Source organism: Zalophus californianus, chromosome 8 (genome assembly GCF_009762305.2).
Source record: "Zalophus californianus isolate mZalCal1 chromosome 8, mZalCal1.pri.v2, whole genome shotgun sequence".
Taxonomy (NCBI): domain Eukaryota; kingdom Metazoa; phylum Chordata; class Mammalia; order Carnivora; family Otariidae; genus Zalophus; species Zalophus californianus.
This window is the reverse complement of record NC_045602.1, coordinates 41,177,043-41,196,219: the sequence shown is the minus strand read 5'-3', so window position 1 is coordinate 41,196,219 and position 19,177 is coordinate 41,177,043. Positions and strand designations below refer to the sequence as shown.

Below are 19,177 nucleotides of genomic sequence, written 5' to 3'. Positions count from 1 at the left end.
CCACAATCAAGTTAATTCACACATCCATCACCTTACCTGGCTACCTTTGTGCTTGAGATCTACTCTCTTAGCAAATTTCAAGTATACTATAGAGTATTGTTAACTGCAGTCACCATGCTGCACATTAGATCCCCAGAACTTACTTATAACTGAGAGTTAGTTCTCTTTGGCCGACATCTCCCCATCTCCCCCCACCTACCAGCCCCGGCAACCACCATTCTACTCTCTGTTTCTCTGAGTTCGACTTTTTTCTTAGCTTCCACAAATAAGAGAGACCATGCAGTATTTGTCTTTCTGTCTCACCTGGAAGCTTTTAAAACATCTCCATGGTGCACCCACCGCCAAGATCTTGCTGTAACTATTCGCGTGTGGGGCCCAGACATTGGTGCTCTTTCAAATCTTCCCCAACAGTTTGAAGATCACCGCTCCGGTGCTTCAGATGCTCTTTAGAGCTGCCAATAAAGGGAACGTGATTTCGTGCCTTCTACTTCGAAAGCCTATCACCAACAGGGACGGGGAAGCAGAAAGCAGGAGCAAGATGGGCTCAAAGATTCTCTCTGCAGCTCAGCTAGTCCCTCAGAAACAAAGCAAGCACAGCAATGTCGGCTCCAGGGACCTCGAGCAAACAGTCACAAAATCACTGCACAGATTCTGCACCAGCACCAGGGAGAGCAAAAGAGGGTTTTTCCTAATTGTTATTATGTTTTTAAGCACTTATCTATGTGCCTGACACAAATAATAAAACGCACAGTCCTCTAAGAACAGGAATGTGCCGTGAAAGAGATAATAATGTAAAGACAAACAAAATAATCGAATAAAAACTAAGCTGTAAAGCGACATGATTTTCACTCCGTGCTGTGGAAGCATCTGCTCATTTATTCATTAAGTAGTCAGTGTACATACACTATGCGCCAGGCAGAGGCTAAGACAGCAAACATGGGTGAACACAAGTCAGCTCTACTTCCGGCCCTCGAGTTTTCGGGGAGAAAGGTGGAGCAGAGAGATGCAAACAAATCACTGTAAGCTGAGGATGTGTGATGAGTTCAAGGGTGGAAGCCTGCAGGTGCTACTTGGAAAGAGAATGAACGAGGGCAAGGAGGGGTTAATATATAGATTGAGGGACCTGAGAAGATAGACCTGCAGAATGGCTGGGTAGGACCTCGTCAGGCTAATTGTGTCTATGTGGGCGAGGGGGCACAGAGAGAGTAAGATGTGAGGTGTCCTGGAGGTGGCAAAGAGGTTGACAACGTACACAAACCCAAGGAAGGTGAGCGTGGTGGCTGGGAGTGAGGTAGGGTGGGGGTGGGGCCGTGGGGAAGCTAGAGGGGTCTGGGAAATACTCACACCCGTGGGGTCTTTCAACTGAGGCTTGAAATGCATGTTGATCAAAACAGGTCTCCTGGAAATCAAGGAAGGATTACAAGGAGAACCTCCCAGTACAGGTCTGAGTTTTGTGAGGCCTGAAGCTTTTGCAGCTGTAAGGAAAAGAATACAAGAAAGAGAATAGAAAAATGCCAGGGCCCCTAGCATAGCCTTGGAAGGGCAGGGGTAAAGAAGAGGCTCGAGGCTTAAAGTTTGGTTGGTTCCACGGGAAGTCTGCCAGCAATCTCCATTCCAGTGCTGTGTCTCCCATTGCCTGGAGTCAGGAGAGCCTCTCATGGAGCTCACTAATCCCCCCCGCCCCCGCCCTTTAAGCACACTCATTCTCATTCAGGCCAGCATCCCAAAGAAAGGAATATGCAGGCAGTCAAGATTCATTCGAGCACTTAACAAATACACATGTGTTTGTGAGGCTACACCCAAAGTGTATCACTTTTTGTTGAAAATTATAGAGCACTTAATAGGTTATGAGCATGACCCAAGGAGACATATGTATTTCACATCTACTTTGTACCAAGTACTACACTGGACTCCAGGGATACAGCTGTGAATTAGATACACTTGGTCTTATGGATTGAGCGTGTTGCACTTGCCTTAGCAATTTTCAAATAAGAGAAGGTCTTGGGTCTCCTTTGTAAGTTGAGGCTAACGACCTGGCTGATCATGGTTAATGACCTCACAGAAAGTAAAAAGTTCTATAAAAGTTGGACAGTCTCCAAGAGTCTTCTCTAGAGACTGCCTCATGAGAGCAATGGGTGGGAGTGATCACCAGCATTCTGCGGCTCGCGCATCTTTGCAGGCTCCATATACAACTGCTCCTCTGTATAAGATAGGTGTACTGAGCAACAAGTCAGTTTGATTTTGTAGGTAGAGATAGAGCTTGGTGAGGAAGGAAGGGGCAGAATTCCTGCACATGAGTTTGTGGTATTTGTCTTTTCCACCAGAGAAGTCTGAGAGCAGGATGTTGCTTTGGTGGCAAAGGCTGGATGCCCATGGATGCCCTGAGGTAACTCGGGGAATAATGAACTTCGAGGGAAGAGAGGAAATGTTAGGTCATTTTAAAAAAATGACCCTTATTTTAAAAAAAAAATGCTTTTAGGGGGAGACACGTCTTCAACAATTATTATTGTCTACTTTGCAAAAATAGCATGGTGGCTATTTCGAGTTCAGGCTGAAGTTTCAACAGATTGACTGTGAATGTGCCTGCAGTGGACTTGGGGCAAACCTGAGGTGCAGAAGTTGGAACATTCGGAATCTGCTGTTTTCTCCCTCGCCTCCTTTCCCAGAGTAGAGCAGTCTCTCAAATAACATCTGTTCAATGACATCCAAATAGCTCCTCTATCCGAATGATACACCATAGTTTCAGGCAGAGTCATCCTAATCGTTGTCCTAATTGGCTGAACCACATTCAACACACCCCAAACTCTTTTTGCTTCTTTCCAGTGTGAATTAACTTAATGGTGCACAATTACCTGGTACAAGGTAAAAGCCTTTAATAAAATGTCTGGTGTGGTCTATTCTTTACATTACTCTGACAGGTTTTGGTATATGACTCTAGGTGACCGGGGGCTGTGTACCCTTACATGTCACTTCCTATCTATTAGAGACAACAGAAATATAAGGTAATTTGGACTATATTAGGGGCATAAAGAATCTAGGAAACCACACCTTAGAGACATCATCAAAATGAAGAATGCAAAAGGAAGCAATTTTGCTGGGGTTTGGCTTTTTATTTCTGAACTTTGTGCATAAAACAATCCCGCTGAGTCCTGCAGAGTAGGGGCTAAAAAGTACCATTTTGTTCTTGAATATTTATTGAACACCAAGTAGGTGTAGGGCATGACTCTATGAGACACATGGAATCATAAAATGTCAGCTCTGCCCTCCCTCCAGAAATATACAGTCTGCTTGGGAGGCATAAGATAGAGAAAAGACAAATAACGGACCCAGCTAAGCATCATGAGGAGCACAGATAATCTGGGCTACAGAAAGCCAAATACCATGCAGGGTCCCTAAGAGCTTTGGGGCAAAAGGGGAGATTGAAGAACACTGAAGGAAAAGGAATGGAAAGCATTTGAGGTTAAAGTAAAGGACAGATGTAAACTTGCAAGAAGATGGATCTGGGGCAGGAAGGGTGGTCCGAGTGAAAGAAAGAACATACATGGTTTATGTCAGTGTTCAGTGAACTGTGAGTCATGGGCCAAATCCCGCCTGCCATGTTTTCGTAGGGGCTGCAAGCAAATAAAGGGTTTTACATTTTTGGATGGTTGAAAAACCATCAAAGAAATCTTTCGTGACACGTGGAAATTCTATGAAATTCAAATTTCAGAGCCGACAAATAAAGTGATTGGAAGACAGCCATGCTCCTTCATGCGGTATTGTTTTTGACTTTCTCACTGCAACGGCAGAGTTGGGTGGTCACAACAGAGACTGTTGCTGGCAAAGCCTAAAATATTTACTATGTGGTTCATTACAGGGGAAAAAAAAAAACTACCTCCTCCTGGCTTATCTGAGGAGCAATCACTTGAACAGATCAAGGAGCAGGGGAACTGTCAGGGTCCAGGTCGTCGTGGGTCTTACAAGGCTATGCACTTTCAACTCCACTGTCTTTTTATTTTATTTTATTTTATTTATTTGACAGAGAGAGACACAGCAAGAGCAGGAACACAAGCAGAGGAAGTGGAAGAGGAAGAAGCAGGCTTCCTGCTGAGCAGGGAGCCCGATCCGGGGCTCTATTCCAGGACCCTGGGATCATGACCTGAGCCGAAGGCAGACGCTTAACAACCGAGCCACCCAGGCACCCCTCAACTCCACTGTGTTAACAATAAGGGTTCATTGAAGGTTGTTGAACAAGAACAGAGAAGGGGGTGGCATGAAGATAAAGACAGTAGAGAGATCTGAGGCAGGGAACAATTAGGAGCACTTAGCTGAAGTGTGATGAAGATCTAAACTGGTTGCTTTCCTATTCTCCTGGGGACAGTCCACGTGTTCTCCCTGTTCTTCAAGGCTCCAACGAATCGCTGTCGCCCCTTCACTTTCAGCTGATGACCTTGCTTGCATTCCATTGAGGGTTTTCTAAAAAGAAGAAGAAACAACTACCAACTCTGGCACCCTCCCACATGGCACCCAATAAAGCCCGAATTTTGTCTCCCTCCTGTGATGCTGAAAACAATGTGCTGGATCCCATCCCTGGAGATCCATCCTGGAGCTTTCAGAATACCGTGCAAATTCAGACCTGCGCACCAGGCACTGTCTTCTCTGTGTGTTCCCAAGTCCCGCTGCACTGAATGAGCATGACTCACGGAACGTGAACACAAGCAACTTTGGGAGATGTCATGGATTGAATGGTGCCTCGCTCCCCCTGAAAGATGTCTGCCTCCTAATTCCAGGAATCTGTGAATACTACCTTATTTAGAAAAAGGGTCTTTGCTTAGGTGATTGAGTGAAGGCTTGTGAGATGAAGAGATTATCCTGGATTTATCCTGGATTACCCAGGGGAGCCCTCAATGCCATGGAAACCCAACAAACACCAACAGCCCCCGGAAGCTGGTGACTGTCCCCAAGAGCCTCTGGAGAGGGTGCGGACCTGCCGACATCTTGATTTTGGACTCCAGCCTCCAGAACTGTGAGAGAATAAATTCCTCTTGTGCCACAGCCCAGTTTGTGGTCATTTGTTGCAACAGTCCTGGGAAACTAACAGAGGGCTACTTATTTCTCTTACCCCTAATGACTGATTTGTTCCCACGCAGAAGATTCAAAATCCTAATACTAATTTAAACTGCCAACTGCTTCAGAATTTAATATTTCCAATTCCAAGTAATAATAATGTCCATTCAGAAGTCGAGCTTCTCACCACTTTTGCTGTCACTATCCCCACCCCGACTCCCCACCTTGGCGCAGCCTCCACTGGAGCCCAGGGCCTGCCTCAGGCAGGAAGTCAGGTGACAGGGACAAGGCACAGTTGGCTTCTTTCCTTCCCCCGTCACCATCTTCCCCACTTGCCAGCAGCTGTTTCTCACCCTTCTGGGGTTGGAGTAAGACAAGAGGAAAGTTCTAACTTGACCAACACTATCATAAATTGGTTTTGCTCTGTCCAGTCTTGGATGGTGTTTGTGGATGACTCTTCCTGCCTTGAGGTTCTTATTATCTCCTCATTTCCACACCACCACCAGAAACCTGTCACCAGCCTCTCTCACACTCTTCTCTGAATCACTGCTAGGAATCACCAAAGACCAACCAGATCACATTGAGGATCACCGTACTCCCCCGGTGTCAAAATTAAAGTTCTTGCATATCGAGACGTCGTTAATTCAGCAGCTGAGAATGCTTTCCTTCCCACATCAGAATACTAATGAGCAAAAAAGGTATTAAAAGATAGAACTCCTGTATTGGAATAAAAGCCATCAGCACTGACCTTCACATCGTCAGCTCAATTTCCCCGCAGATTACAGCATACCTTACCAAGGTTTTGATCTTGAGCAATTTCGAATCTTGATTCTAGATCTGACAGAGCTGACCCCAGACACGGAGGCCCACAGAGCTTTGATGGAATTCTTGATAAAGTGCAATTGATAAGGAATCGCAGTTCCTTTTCCGGTGGCTTATCCGAAAGCTGCCAAGTCTGCCTAGAATCATCCATCCCAATTGTCTGTGCTTGGCTCATTAGCAAGAAGAGTCTAGCTCTGTGACACTGAAGCCAAGAACAAGGTTCTCACTCCTGCCCAGTTCTCCAGCTTTATTCCATCTGAGGGCCATAAACCACTCTCGGACCATTCCCCCTGCCAGGCTGAGCCGATCCCACTCGTGGAATATATAAAACTCAAGGAAGGTGGGCCACCATTGTATTCACGGTGTTTGAATACCTATTTCTGTGTGTGCAGATTCCTTGAAAATGCTGTCTATTCTAAGCACCTCCTATCGCCTCTAACTGCCTTGTGATGCCCAGCTCTGTGCCCTCTGAGGCACAGGCCTGGGAGTCAGGAGGGGCAACCCCTTCCAAATTCCAAATTTTAGTTTTGTGACCAACTTGGTTGCAATTTTAGGCCTAACCTCCATGCATCAGCGCTCCCACCTGCAAAATGAGGCTAGGTCAATCTCTCTTCAGATTTTTTCCGTTATAGCAGCTCTGTGTCGTCTGAGAGACAAGGGACAATGACAAACTGGAACCCCCATGAAGGGAATGCTTCCTGGGCCAGGGTCACCTGCCTCTGAGCCTCAGTTACAAGTCCTGTCCTGCCTGTTGTGCTCTGGGCAAACCGCTCCGTGCCAGGTGATTTCTGGCGAACCAGCCAGAGAGCAGCCTGGGACCAAGGAGCTCGTGACTGCACCGTTGCCTCCAGACTCTGGGAAAACACAGAGCAGGAGTCCTGGACTCTCTGCAGACACTGTATTGGCCCAGCTTCCTGTCTTCTCCCGTCCCGGGTCCCAGGCCCTTCACCTCCCAGGCCCCAGGGTGCTCATCTGCACCTACAGCCTTCCTTCCTTGAACATCCTAAAGCTAGCTTCACGTGTCTCATGAGATACTCACCAAACCCAATATCATGGTCTACCCACCAAAAATGCCCCTTTATTTTCCCACACTTTAAAGAGCAAACAATTAACTAATTTTTCCCTGGGGAATACTGCTTAGGGTAAAATGCAAAATTCCACTAAATGTTTCCCTGGGGCTGTCAGGTATTGCCCCAAATGTGCCCATGCTGATCTGCTACTGTACCTGACATCAATTTCCCACCAAAATGGACTTGCTGCTGCCTGGGCTGGGATACAGTCCCAGTGTGAAGCCGGGGTAGGTGAAACCGTGATTCTCCATGGACCCCCTCCGCGTCCCTTCTCCATCCTTCTCTGCCCTGCTCAGCTCTGCTCTGTGCCCTCAGGAGGCTGCACTTTGCATGGCATCATCTGGGCTTGCCCACCCCTGCCTTCCAGGTGGGTGGAGCCAGGCCTCGTACTGGCAGCAGAGAGGACAGGAGGGGTGTGAGATCAGGACATTCATTCCCCTCACGTCTACCATGTCAGGTCTTGACCTGGGCACTGGTTTGGGATCCCCTCCTCAGGGCCACAGCACCTGCCCGGGGCCCTCTTACAGAGTTACTGGTCTCACCTTGGGAAAACAGCTTCCCCTCCTTGCTAATTCAGGCGTAAATGTGGTAATGGCTTCTCGCTCTTTCTGATCCCAGGGCACTTCACTTTTGAATGTGCCACCTGTCAGCCGGCTCCCAGGGACCACCCAGGGTGCAGAGTGCTAAAAGCCAATGGGATGCCCAAGCCAAAATCCACTGAGGGGAACCAAAGTTCAAATACATGAGAGAACATGTTCTAATGCCCAGTCTGGGAGCAAACCAGGAATCAAGGTAGGAGATGCAGGGCCTTCTGGTCAGGACCCGGAGAAGACAGGACCAAAGGAACCAACCTGGTCCGAAACAAGCAAAAGGGCTGCCAAGAGGCTTCGCAATCGGAATCATGCTCAACTTTCTAGCCAGCAGGTATGAGCTGCTTACATGGGATAGACTGGCTTCAAGGGGGAAGGGTACAATGAACTCTGTAACTTCCATGTAAAGTTCCTTCTCCAAAAGCTTAACATTAAAATACAAATGCAAAAAAAAAAAAAGCCTCAGGGAAGAGTTTAAGCCCAGGGCTCCAACCTGGTGCCCACAGTGTATGAGGGTATGTATTTCTGGGCAGAGTCCACAGCATTCATTGGATTCAACAAGGGATCTGGGGTCATAAATGGTCATCATTTCCAGTTAACCTTATCATCCATTTACCACTCAGCGTTCTCTTGGGAAAAAAAAAAAATGTCCCAACTGCTTTCTGTTGTATCAGCACTGATTTCCCATCACTTTCCAAATTCTCCACAAGGCCCCGCCCCCTCACCTTCCTACTCCCCAGCCCAGGCCTTGCAATTCAAATATGTAACATTTAGGACGAATGCCACTTTGAAAATAGAGGCAAAGCCTGGTAAATCCTCATAGCTCCACAGAAAATGTTTCTGTTCCTCTCAAAAGCACAGTTCAGGATGATAAAGCCCTCCTGGGTGCCCCCTTATATGTCATAGTTGGCATTTGCCATCCACGGGTTCCAAAGGAAATTTGGAACCTTCACGTCGTCAGCTCAATTTTCCCTTGAAAATTCTCATAAAGATGTGTGACAGGAAGGACTGCACTCATGGGATGATCACTGAGTTTCCACTCCCCGACCGGTCTTGGGAGTCTGGACTCTGCACAGGAGGATTTAGCATCAAACAGGACCTCCAGTTTATGGCCATGTTGTCTAGAAGGCATGCTGTACCATTCTTTGTGCAGTTGGTAGGTTTGAGCTCCCTCTCAGTGTCTGACATCCCGATGGCACGGAAATGCTGAGATGGGGTGGCCCAGGCCTTTCCATCTCTTTCCCTAGATGCTCACCATCATTCCTGTCGCTTCTGTGACTCGTACACAAAGACAAGCCGGGGTACCCAGAACTTGCATGTACCGCGGTTTAGTTGGCCTTGTCACCCCGAGGGAAATGTCAAATTCAACACTTCCCCTTGAGGTTCCTCCTTTTCTGTCAAGCCGGGGCCTCAGCTGTCGCACTTCTCAAGCTGGAAACCGACCAGCTGTCTCATCTCTCATCCTTACCCTCCTAAGTCCAATGACTCACCAGGTACTGTCCAGTTCACTTACAGATCTCTCAGACCGGAGCAGCCACCCTCTTCTCTCCCTCCTGCCACCATTCTGGCCCAAGAAACCACCAGCCCTCAGCGGCATTAATGTAATAAACTGCCGAGCGCTCTCTTGTGTCCACACAGGAGCCAGGAAGCATTCTCAAAAATGCAGATGCTGCTACTTCAAACTCTTCAAGAGCTTTCACTGCTCTTGGAATAAAGTGCAAAAGTCTTCACTTGGCCTTCAAGATCTCTTCTCAATTTACTTCTCCAGCTTCATCGGTGGTACATTTCTTCACCCTGGTCCATTTCAGAAAATAGAGGGAAAAGGAACGTATTGTGGCATAATCCATGCAACGGAGAAGAAGCCAGCAGTAAGTGGGAATGAACTGTGGACACAACGCACTGGCCCGGTGAACATCACATAAATTACGCTGAAAGAGGCCAACATAAAAGACGGCAAACTAAAAGACTCCCTTCATATAAATGTCTAGGACAGACACAACTATCTAAGATGAATACCATACACCTATTGCATAGGCTAGAATGGAACTTTCTGGGAGGATGGAAATGTTCTGTGTCCTGAGAAGAATGTGGTACCATTAGTTTCATCCGCTTGTCAGATGTGTTCGGTTAAGATTTATCCATTTCAGCATAGGTACACTTTGCCTCCACAAAACAACTGTAACAATAGCCCTGGGAGTCCTGGGGGGAAGGGGTTACTGGAGGTACAGATGCTAGGACAAGAGCAGAATAGCAGAATGTTGATAATTTTCAAAGCTGGGTGATGGGTAGAAGGGGTTCCTTATTTTATCATAACTGTTCTGTAAGTGCTTCAAAGTCTCCGTAACAATAGTTTTTAAAAAACGGACTGGGAGAGCGCCTGGGTGGCTCAGTCAGTTAAGCATCTGACTCCTGATTTCGGCTCAGGTCATGATCTCAGGGTCATGAGATCGAGCCCCGCATGGGCTCCACACTGGGCATGGAGACGGCTTAAGATTCTTCCTCTCCCCCCTGCTTCCAAAAAGAATGCACCGGGGTCATGAGCAGGACTTTCATTCTTGGCTTTGTAAAAATGAAATCAGAGGAAACAGAACCAAGTATCTCTCCCGCTGCTGTTTGAGCTGCTGGGACCAGAGGTGGTGGTGGCGGCGGGAGGGGAGAGGGGAGAGACGGTCAGGAGGGAGTGGTTTTACAAGGCCCTGGGAGAGGTGGAGAGAGGCGTGGGAGAGGGAGGATGGGGGTGGGAGAGAGAAGGGTCCAGAGGGCACTGAGTTTGCTGGGGTAGGCAACAGGAACAGAGATGTGAGGCAAGAGGTGTTACCTTGGGATGGATGTTCAGCGGACAGGACAGGGGGCTGAGCCAGGTCCAGAGCAGCCTGGAATCAGGAGTGGACCCTCAAAAGCACCTCTTCTGGTAGGCTTACCTGCCCCTCATCTGAACTGTGCTCCTGTCAAGAAGCCTTGACACCCAAAGAAGGGTGTTTGCTTTGTAGGGACCTTGGGGTGGGGGTACCAACCAAGTAGACAATAAGCGCCTTCTTCCTTAGCGATGGGTGTCAGCCTGGGCTGCCCTCAGCACAGCAGGAGGCAAGTTCAGTTTATGAGCAATGCCAAGCCCAGGCAGAGCCCACCGTGTGAAGAGCAGCCTCATACATCCTGTGAGGTACATGTGGGATGGGGGTCATTGTCCCCACTTTCAAGATGAGGAAACAGCTGTGAGCAGGAACTAAAGACTACCTGACCCGAAGCCCACCACCCTGTGTCCCTTGGTCCAGGCAGAATCCTTTTGTGCCTGACACCTGCTATCTGTGCCCTCGGCAGCCTGGGCATGCTCATGGGAGCTCCAAAAGCACCTCTGTCCCCCCAGCCCCCCAAAATCTCCTCCAGCCCCTCCCAGGGCTCACTGCCCTGAAGACCCAGCGTTCCTTTACCTCCCCAAAGTGAGCTCTTCCCCTCTCCCTGCCTTTGCCTGGGCGCTCGGCCTGCTGCATGGCTGGTCCTTCTCAGCCTCCGGGTCCCAGCTCATAGCCCCTCCCCAGGAACGCCTCCCCAAACAGCCTTTCTTCAGGGCCTCTCCCTAATACGATGGTTGTCTCCTTCAGGGCAGTTACACAATGTGAGAATATCCAGTGGAATTGGTTCTTGTCAACAAGCTCCCTTTTAAACCAAAGTAGGATGGCTAACCGCTTTCCTGGGGTTTTTGCAGCCGATGTCTTAAATCTCAAGCAAAGAAAAGCAGGCTCTGGATGGGGAAGGGGAGAGAACCACAGAAAAACACAGAACCTCTACAGAACCACAGAAAAACACAGCATTACTGAAAACCTTCCATATCTCAATTGAAGCACAGGTGAGCTTCTGCCTGGAATCCCGCTGGGGCCGCTGCTGCCAGTGGTGTGGACAACAATTAAGTTGCCTTATTACACGCTCCAATCCTCCAAACTGCCCTGCAAGATAGTGCCGCTACACAGACACATGGGAAAACTGATTCAAAGGAGAAGTGAAGTCACTCTACGTCTGAGGTAATTAGACCACGGCCATACTGACATTTTTACAGCCTCATTCTCTCCAAAGTCTGTTACAATGTTCTCTGCAGAGCCCATTAAAACCCGCACAACACACACCCCCCCAACACCTCCATTTCTCCCACTCTCCCTCTGCCCCGCCCTTGTCGGAATAATAAAAAGCTCCAAAAGCATATTCAAATCAAATGGTAGGTTTACTGGCTGTGTGTTATACAATGAGGTGGAGACATCCCGATATTCGACATTCTGAACCTTGTTTTGGCTTCGTGCTACTGACAAAGCAGCGACAGGTACATAGGCTGACAGTGAGGGACAACAGAAGCAAATCGCTGCTGCCGCACATTTCCGTAATCATGCCACGGGTTTAGGGAACTTCTTGTTTTCTCTTTCATAGCATCTTCCTCTTTTCAAACTCCTTCAGAAACAGGGAACAGAGAGGGGATAAAAAAGATTTAAGATTCAAATTACATTCCCGGTCAAAGTGATTCTGAAACCTCTTATCTTTAGGATCCTTTGAACAACCAAAAATTACAGACATGATTTCACGCCTCACTTTGGGGAGGCGTTCCTGGGGAGGGGCTATGAGCTGGGACCTGGAGGCTGAGAAGGTACCAGCCGTGCTGCAGGCCGAGCGCCCAGGCAAAGGCAGGCAGAGGGGAGGGGCTCACTTTGGGGAGGTAAAGGAGCGCTGGGTCTTCAGGGCAGTGAGCCCTGGGAGGGGCTGGAGGAGATTTTGGGGGGCTGGGGGGCAGAGGGACCAGGATGAGGGTGCTTGAACACAACAGAACAGGTTTCAAATTAGGCTGTGTCAAGCTTGAATTTCACGAAACTAGAGGCAGAGCTTCAACTTTATGTTTCCCAAACAGAGGCCGACAGGCTTTGAACTGTACTTATTTTTCTACGGCAGTATTATTATTAAGAGCTGACAAACTTGACTACTTATGCAAACCATTCAAGGCCACAAGTGAACCACACTGGCCTTTTTAGGAAGGCAATGGAAACAGCTCTGCTCAGTTTCTCCAAGAAAGAGACTAAACGCAGATTCAGTTAAGATTTGAACAGAATGTCAAGCACCTCAGAAATATCTGAAAAGGAAACACTACTGAAAATCACATCTCTCCAGATTGTAATTAGACTACAACTGAAGTGTAGTTGCCTGCTGCCACTTACTGGAGCAAAATGGTAATGCATGTCTCCAAAGTGAGTGTAAGCATTTGCTACCCCCTCTTTCCTGCCCCCAACCCCGACACACTCTCACTAACCACCCAGAACTGTGACACATAGTGTCTTATTTCAAAAGACAGGATCAGGCAAAGATTCAATAAAACAAGGAGCAAGGCAAAGGCAAAAAAGATTGAGCCAAAACATGGTTCCCTCCTGGGGATACAAATTTGTGCCTGTTCTCAACATGCTTATGTCTGGTTTTTGCTTTGCTTTTTTGTCAAAGCTATAACCATCATAAAAATAAAAAGAAAGAGAGCCTTAAATGATCACTTAAAGAAACAGGCTAAAACTCATTGCAAAGAGATTATCGAAGATACCGAGCCATTTCGAACATTTTGAACCATGATGTTCTATTAAAAAGGAAAAGCAAAGCAGATGGTTAAGAAGTCGCTCCTCCAACCTGCAAACAATGGCATCCCAACACAGCCAGGGCCAGAAGCTACAGGCTGGCAACCCCTACCTTCTTCTTTTGATCTCCCTTCCCCGTTCCCCATCAACTCCCTCGTCATCCAGTTTTCACTTGTCACTCAGCCCCTCTCCCTAGAAACAGAAACCTATGGGGATCAGGGTAGCTTTATCTCAAAGGCCCTCAGTGAAAAATAAAGAAATGCAAGGCGATGCCCTGCACTACCCCCAGATGGAATTCACGGCACTTATGGCCACTGAAACAGTTTCTTGTAGATCAGATTTTGCCCCCCACAAAAGAGCAAATTCCAAAGTTGAAAGAAGTTTTTTAATCAAGAACGTTATTCCTGGTCATGCCTAATGAGGACCCCGGTGACATGAAAGGAGCTGCTAGAGACTGCTAAGCTGCACAGCAGGAAGAAACAAACAGTAAGACCCAGAAGAAAGGGTTTCTGGAAACCCAGTTTGGCCCCATGCTACAAGGACTGTGACTGCAGAGCCCTCGGGCCACTGTTACAGCTCACCTTGTAGATGGTGGTTCCCAGTTGCGCAGGAGACATGCTGACCACAACCCCCGCACTCTGCAGGGCTGAGATCTTCTCTTTGGCTCCACCTTTTCCTCCAGCAATAATCGCCCCTGCGTGACCCATTCTCCTGCCAGGAGGAGCAGTTAAACCAGCGATGAAGGACACCACAGGCTTGGCCTTGGGACCCTGGAAAGTGGTATTTTAAACATTCTAATGAAGAAGTTGCCCAAAACTGGACTTCAAATTCACAACTCCGAAGGGAAATGGCAAATGGCCTGGGCAGGGCCCACCACTTATCCCCACTGAGAAAATCAACACACACGTGAAGCTCTAATTGAAACCACTGACTGCATTCACCTTTGAGATGACTCAACTTCATACGAACTCGGGGAAACAATCCTGAGCAAAGTTTTTGTCTATTTGGATATTAAACGTCAATTTCACTGGCCACAAGTTATTTTACAAATATATATGTGATTCTCCCGTTTGACAAACAAAAGCACACTGGAAAACATACATTATGTAATTTGTGATAATAATGAATTAAGACACCAGATCAGGTTGTTTTATTTCAACCTGATTTTATGTCTTAATTCATTATTAGTTTACCTATAATAAATTTGCTAGAAGTAAAAGATGAGGTGGGAAGGTATATTGGAAAAGATGCAGGACTGGAAGTCGCCAGATTCAATTTTCTGTTGACTAAAGTTGACCTTGTCAAGGCACATCAGCTCTGTAAACCTCTGATTCCTCATCTATGAAATGAAATAGCTAAACCAGAATGATGGCCACGGGTCCTTTCTCCTCTGAAGTTCTATGAAGTCTAAGGAAGATCAGGACTAGTTTTACTTAATAAAAAAATCCATTCTAATACACAACCTCTATGTAGATAAAGAGCACTGTACTAGATTGTGACGTTAAAAATAAAAATCCACATAGGAAATATAAGGATTCCTGTGCTCTAGACTTAAAATAACAGTCAAAGAAATAATATATTATCAATTAGTTAAGAAATACCAAAAAGTTTTTTGAATACATGGCTAAATTTCACAGTGAATGAAAATACCATGTTCATCATAGGAGTCCAGAGGCAGCAAGGTATCCAGAGAGGCCTGTACAAAGCAGAACTTGAACACAAATGGAACCTGAGTGCCTTCACTCAGGCACCATCACCTTCCCCTTAGCCAGCAATTCTCAAATCATTTGGTCTTAGAACTCCTTACACTCACAAAAATGATTGAGAATCCCAAAGAACTATTGTTTATGTAGATCATACCTGATATTTCCTGCTATCTGGAAGTTAGCTATTAAAAATGAAAACTAAGAAATTATATATTCCTTTAAAAATAAAAACTTAAAAACTATTTTAAAAAACATTCTAGTAAAAAGTGTGGTGTTATTTTACATTTTTGTAACTCTTAATGTAACAAAAGGCAAATGGATTCTGGTATCTGCTTTTGCATTCAATCTATTACAATATGTTATTTTGGCTGAACCAAGAGAAAATCTCGGCTCACACACATACATGGTTGGAAAAGGGGAAGAATTTTAATAACCTGTCAGGTAATTGTGGATATTCTTCTTTGATACTACACCAACCTCTTCAAGTGGTAATTTCTTAAAGGTTAGTTGCAATGTTGGAATCTGAAACCATAGCAATGAACTTTCTGTCCTTTGTTACTTTTAAAATCCATTAAATGGATCTTTTACCTATAATAATTTTGTAACATTCATTGGTCAGATGAAAAATATAGGCTTACTGAGTTATGTACATTCTTCTAAATGCTGATACATTTCATTATTCAGTATCAACAAATCATAGTCATCATTATCAGGTTCAATCAAAGTCGTCAGTAGGAGGAAGTGATCAAGTTCAGTGGCAGAAACAACTTTCCCGAAATATGAATATTCACTTGAAAGCTCAAATTTTATCACTGTCAACAAATACTGTAAGTTGTTTTCCTTGCTATGGCAGGTTCACTCTGTTCATCTCTGAGAAAAGGTCCACCAAATACCCCAGTCTGAATAACCAGTTTGTCTGCCAATTGTTCTTGAGAGTAAAATTAGTGTTCCATTAAAAAAAAAAGCAGCTAGTTCAGCTCACTACTCAATTGGGAAGATGCTTTACTTCCCACTTCATCACAAAACACTGACTCATGGGTCAGGATTTAATAAAATTAATACTTTTTACTGCTTCATCAAGGACATTTTTAAAAGATTTTCGTTCTGTTTTGTTTTTCTAACAGTATGTGCCAGTGAATGATCTAGAACAGTTGCTTCCACTGCCCAGACCTGTGCTACGGGACCAGCATGCCAGGTTCTGCGTGGTCGGACACTGCTTACCCCAGCCTCATCTCCCACCATTCCTTCCAGTAATTCCAGGCTGCTCCGCCTGTTCCTCTGCAGAGAATGTTCTCCACCCTCCTTGGACACCTGGCCAATTTCTACTTAACTTTGAAACCTAGCTCAAGCCTCCTCTTCCCCCATAAGCCTTTCTAACTCTTCCTCCCAGTCTCCACAAATGCCCTCGAGGTGGATCCATGTGTTCAGTGACGTCAAAGCTGTGCCTCTGACAAGTTCCTACTATTACACCAAGCACAGCAGCTGTAACTTATTTCCTGTGTGTTCCCCTCCTAAACTATGAATTCCCTAAACACAGGAACTATGTTCTCACTTGTTTCTGTATGCCCAGCACCTACTGTGGCACAGAATTAAAAAGAAAAAACTCTACAAGTCACTTATTCATTCACTCGTGGGCTCTGGAGAGTTAGGAGCATGTCATATTTAAGTGGCACTAATTTCTACTTGTCCCTCTCTGTCTCCATACTCAGAGAAAGAATACTGCACTAGAAGGAAATAAGATTTTGTAGAATGTCAGACAAGTTTATATTCTGTCCTATTAACAAAGAAGAGTCACTTGAAATTTTTTAAGCAGAGAAAAATACAATTAAAAAGACTATGAAGCAGTACGGTCTGAAAGTAAGATACAGAAATGATGAGAAACAGACCGGTTAGGATGATGTCAGTATAGTCCGAGCAGAGGCCCAGGGCTGGTGACCCTTTTCCTGAATCCCTGCAACCCAACTCCTGCTCCCTCCATGGTGCAATGGAGACGTAAGGCCGACCTGGGATGAATCCCACCCTTAGTTCATTTGCTGTATACCTATACCACTGGCAAGTTATTAACCTCTCTGTGCCAGTCGCCTTATTCATAAAAGGACAAAGGCACCTTACTCAAAGGGCCAAGATTAAACAACACCACTTTTACAAGTATTGTCACTGTAATGATAATAAAAACAGTAATGGTGGCAGCAGATAACATTACTGAGTGTTCACTCTGTGCTAGGTACTGTGCTAAGTGTTTTTCGTCATCTGTTCAACCTAGAATCTTGTACACAGTAGGTTCTTAATAAAAATTCATCCCATAAGAACTAACCAGGAATAGGAAAACATGTGCCAAATGAAATAAAATGTATACGCTTAGCTTTCCCCACTAAATTCTAAGCTATTCAAGGGATCCAGAGTTGGGCCTAAATACATTTTAAAATTCACTTGAACATAGCATAATGTCACATTAACCTAAATCTCTCCTAAAGAGAAGTCAATTTTTACTTACATTTCAAACTTTACAACTTTTCTGAATTTAACAGACTCTAGTAACATTTTACCCCAAACTTCTGGCGATCTACATTATTCTTTCCTTATCCACCACTGACTGGTGTCTAATGTGCGAGGTGACTGGGCTGAGCACCAAGGTACCAGTCCCTGCTGTCCCTGATACAGACTAGAGCGAGAGTTGGATATTAAGCGTGCCTCGAAGAAGGAATAAGCAAGTCCAACTGAGAATGAAAACAACTGGCAAGTCAGACATGGATGTGAAGAGGGTTAGGGAGGTGTGTAGGGACTGGAATATGATGCTAAGTCCACACTTTATCCTACATGTAATGGGAAACTGACGTGGTCTAAAACCAGGGGGTATGAGGCGCCCATGTCTGTGTTTCAGAAGGGCAGGTGATTTGGGTGGCCGTGAGCAGATGGCCCGGGAGAGAAGGAGCGGGTGGTGGCTGAGGAACAGGAGTAGAGATTATCAAGAAGAAACTACTGACATGGTCCAGGGGAGAGAAGACGGCAGCTCGAACCAGAGCAGAGGGACGAATTACAGGCGACGATCTGAATCTCCACATACTACTGAGGACCGATCTCGGTAACTGAGTGGGAACAGGTGATGAGAGAGAAGTAAAAGATGCTTCTGAGGTTTCTGCCTTGGAAACTACAGGAAGTATGATGTTTATATCCAAGAATCATTCACGCTTAAGGAACAGGCCACAGAAAGTAAATCCAAGGGAAAAGAAAATGAGAAGAAACAGGAGAAAAACCAAGGAGACAGAGAGGATGAAGAAGGAACGGAGGCAATGTCGGGAGAGTAAGATTCAACAGCAGCACAGCAGTGACTAGCTCAGGAAGTGCCTACTGTATGTAAAGAGCTGTATTTTTCCAAACCCAAACCCAAACTTACTGAATTATGTTGCTTCAAAAATTCTGCAGCATTTTCTTCTGCATTACCACCAATTTCACCAATCAATATGATGCCTTCTGTGGCTGGATCATTCAGAAAGATCTCAAGGCAGTCAATAAAATCTGTGCCATTAAAAGGATCACCTCCAATGCCTGAAAAAGTCAAAGAATAGCACCACCAGCTGAAAATTTAAGGATGAACCATAAAAATTAGGCCAAGAAGTGTTGTTTCAACTCATTTCTCATTTTGCCTCCCCCTCTCACCAATGTTTTAAAATGTATCATCGGGCGCTTGGGTGGCTCAGTTGGTTGGGCGACTGCCTTCGGCTCAGGTCATGATCCTGGAGTCCCGGGATCGAGTCCGACATCGGGCTCCCTGCTCCACAGGGAGTCTGCCTCTCCCTCTGACCCTGCCCCCCTCTCATGTGCTCTCTCTCTCTCTTTCTCTCTCTAATAAATAAAATCTTTTAAAAAAATAAAAAATAAAATGTATCATCACTCTTGTATTTAACATTTAAAAAAAACACAAAGTGCTACATTTATTTGTTTCCCATTATTACATGAATGGTAAATGGTGGTTGATTTCGGATATTCACAAAGACAACCTTCTTTTTGTTTTAGCTCTTTTATCAAGTTTCTTTCATCCCATGAAATTATTCCCCAACAACTCTTTAAAATGGGCGTTTAAGAAAAAGTGCGTTTATGTTGCAAGCAGGCAAGCAAGCAAGATTGTCTCTTCTCTGATTAAACATTTCACGAATGTCTTTGCACAAAGTAACTATTAGATGAGGAGCATTGCAGAGAAACCACACACAAGTTTTTAAGACACAAGTCCCAATGAGGGACAGAATTGAGGGTGCACTGACCCCTCTTCCCTTAGATCCAGGGTGAGTGATGACCACAAACACGAACATTTAAGGACAAGTACTTGGATAGTAAAGGAAATGCTCCCAACAGAC

At 45.7% G+C, this 19,177-nt stretch overlaps 1 protein-coding gene across 1 annotated transcript in view; it reads right to left on the bottom strand.

Moving 5' to 3' along the window:
* Positions 1 to 11,722: 11,722 nt before the first annotated feature.
* The window catches only part of SUCLG1 (succinate-CoA ligase GDP/ADP-forming subunit alpha), a 31,969-nt gene continuing 24,514 nt past the window's right edge, over positions 11,723 to 19,177 (bottom strand). The window contains exons 7-9 of the mRNA XM_027621092.1: positions 18,220 to 18,371; positions 13,701 to 13,889; positions 11,723 to 11,962 (exon numbers count right to left, since the gene is read on the bottom strand). Coding sequence (XP_027476893.1) covers positions 11,936 to 11,962; positions 13,701 to 13,889; positions 18,220 to 18,371 — 368 coding nt within the window. The 3' untranslated portion in view covers positions 11,723 to 11,935. The remainder of the gene's footprint in view (positions 11,963 to 13,700; positions 13,890 to 18,219; positions 18,372 to 19,177) is intronic.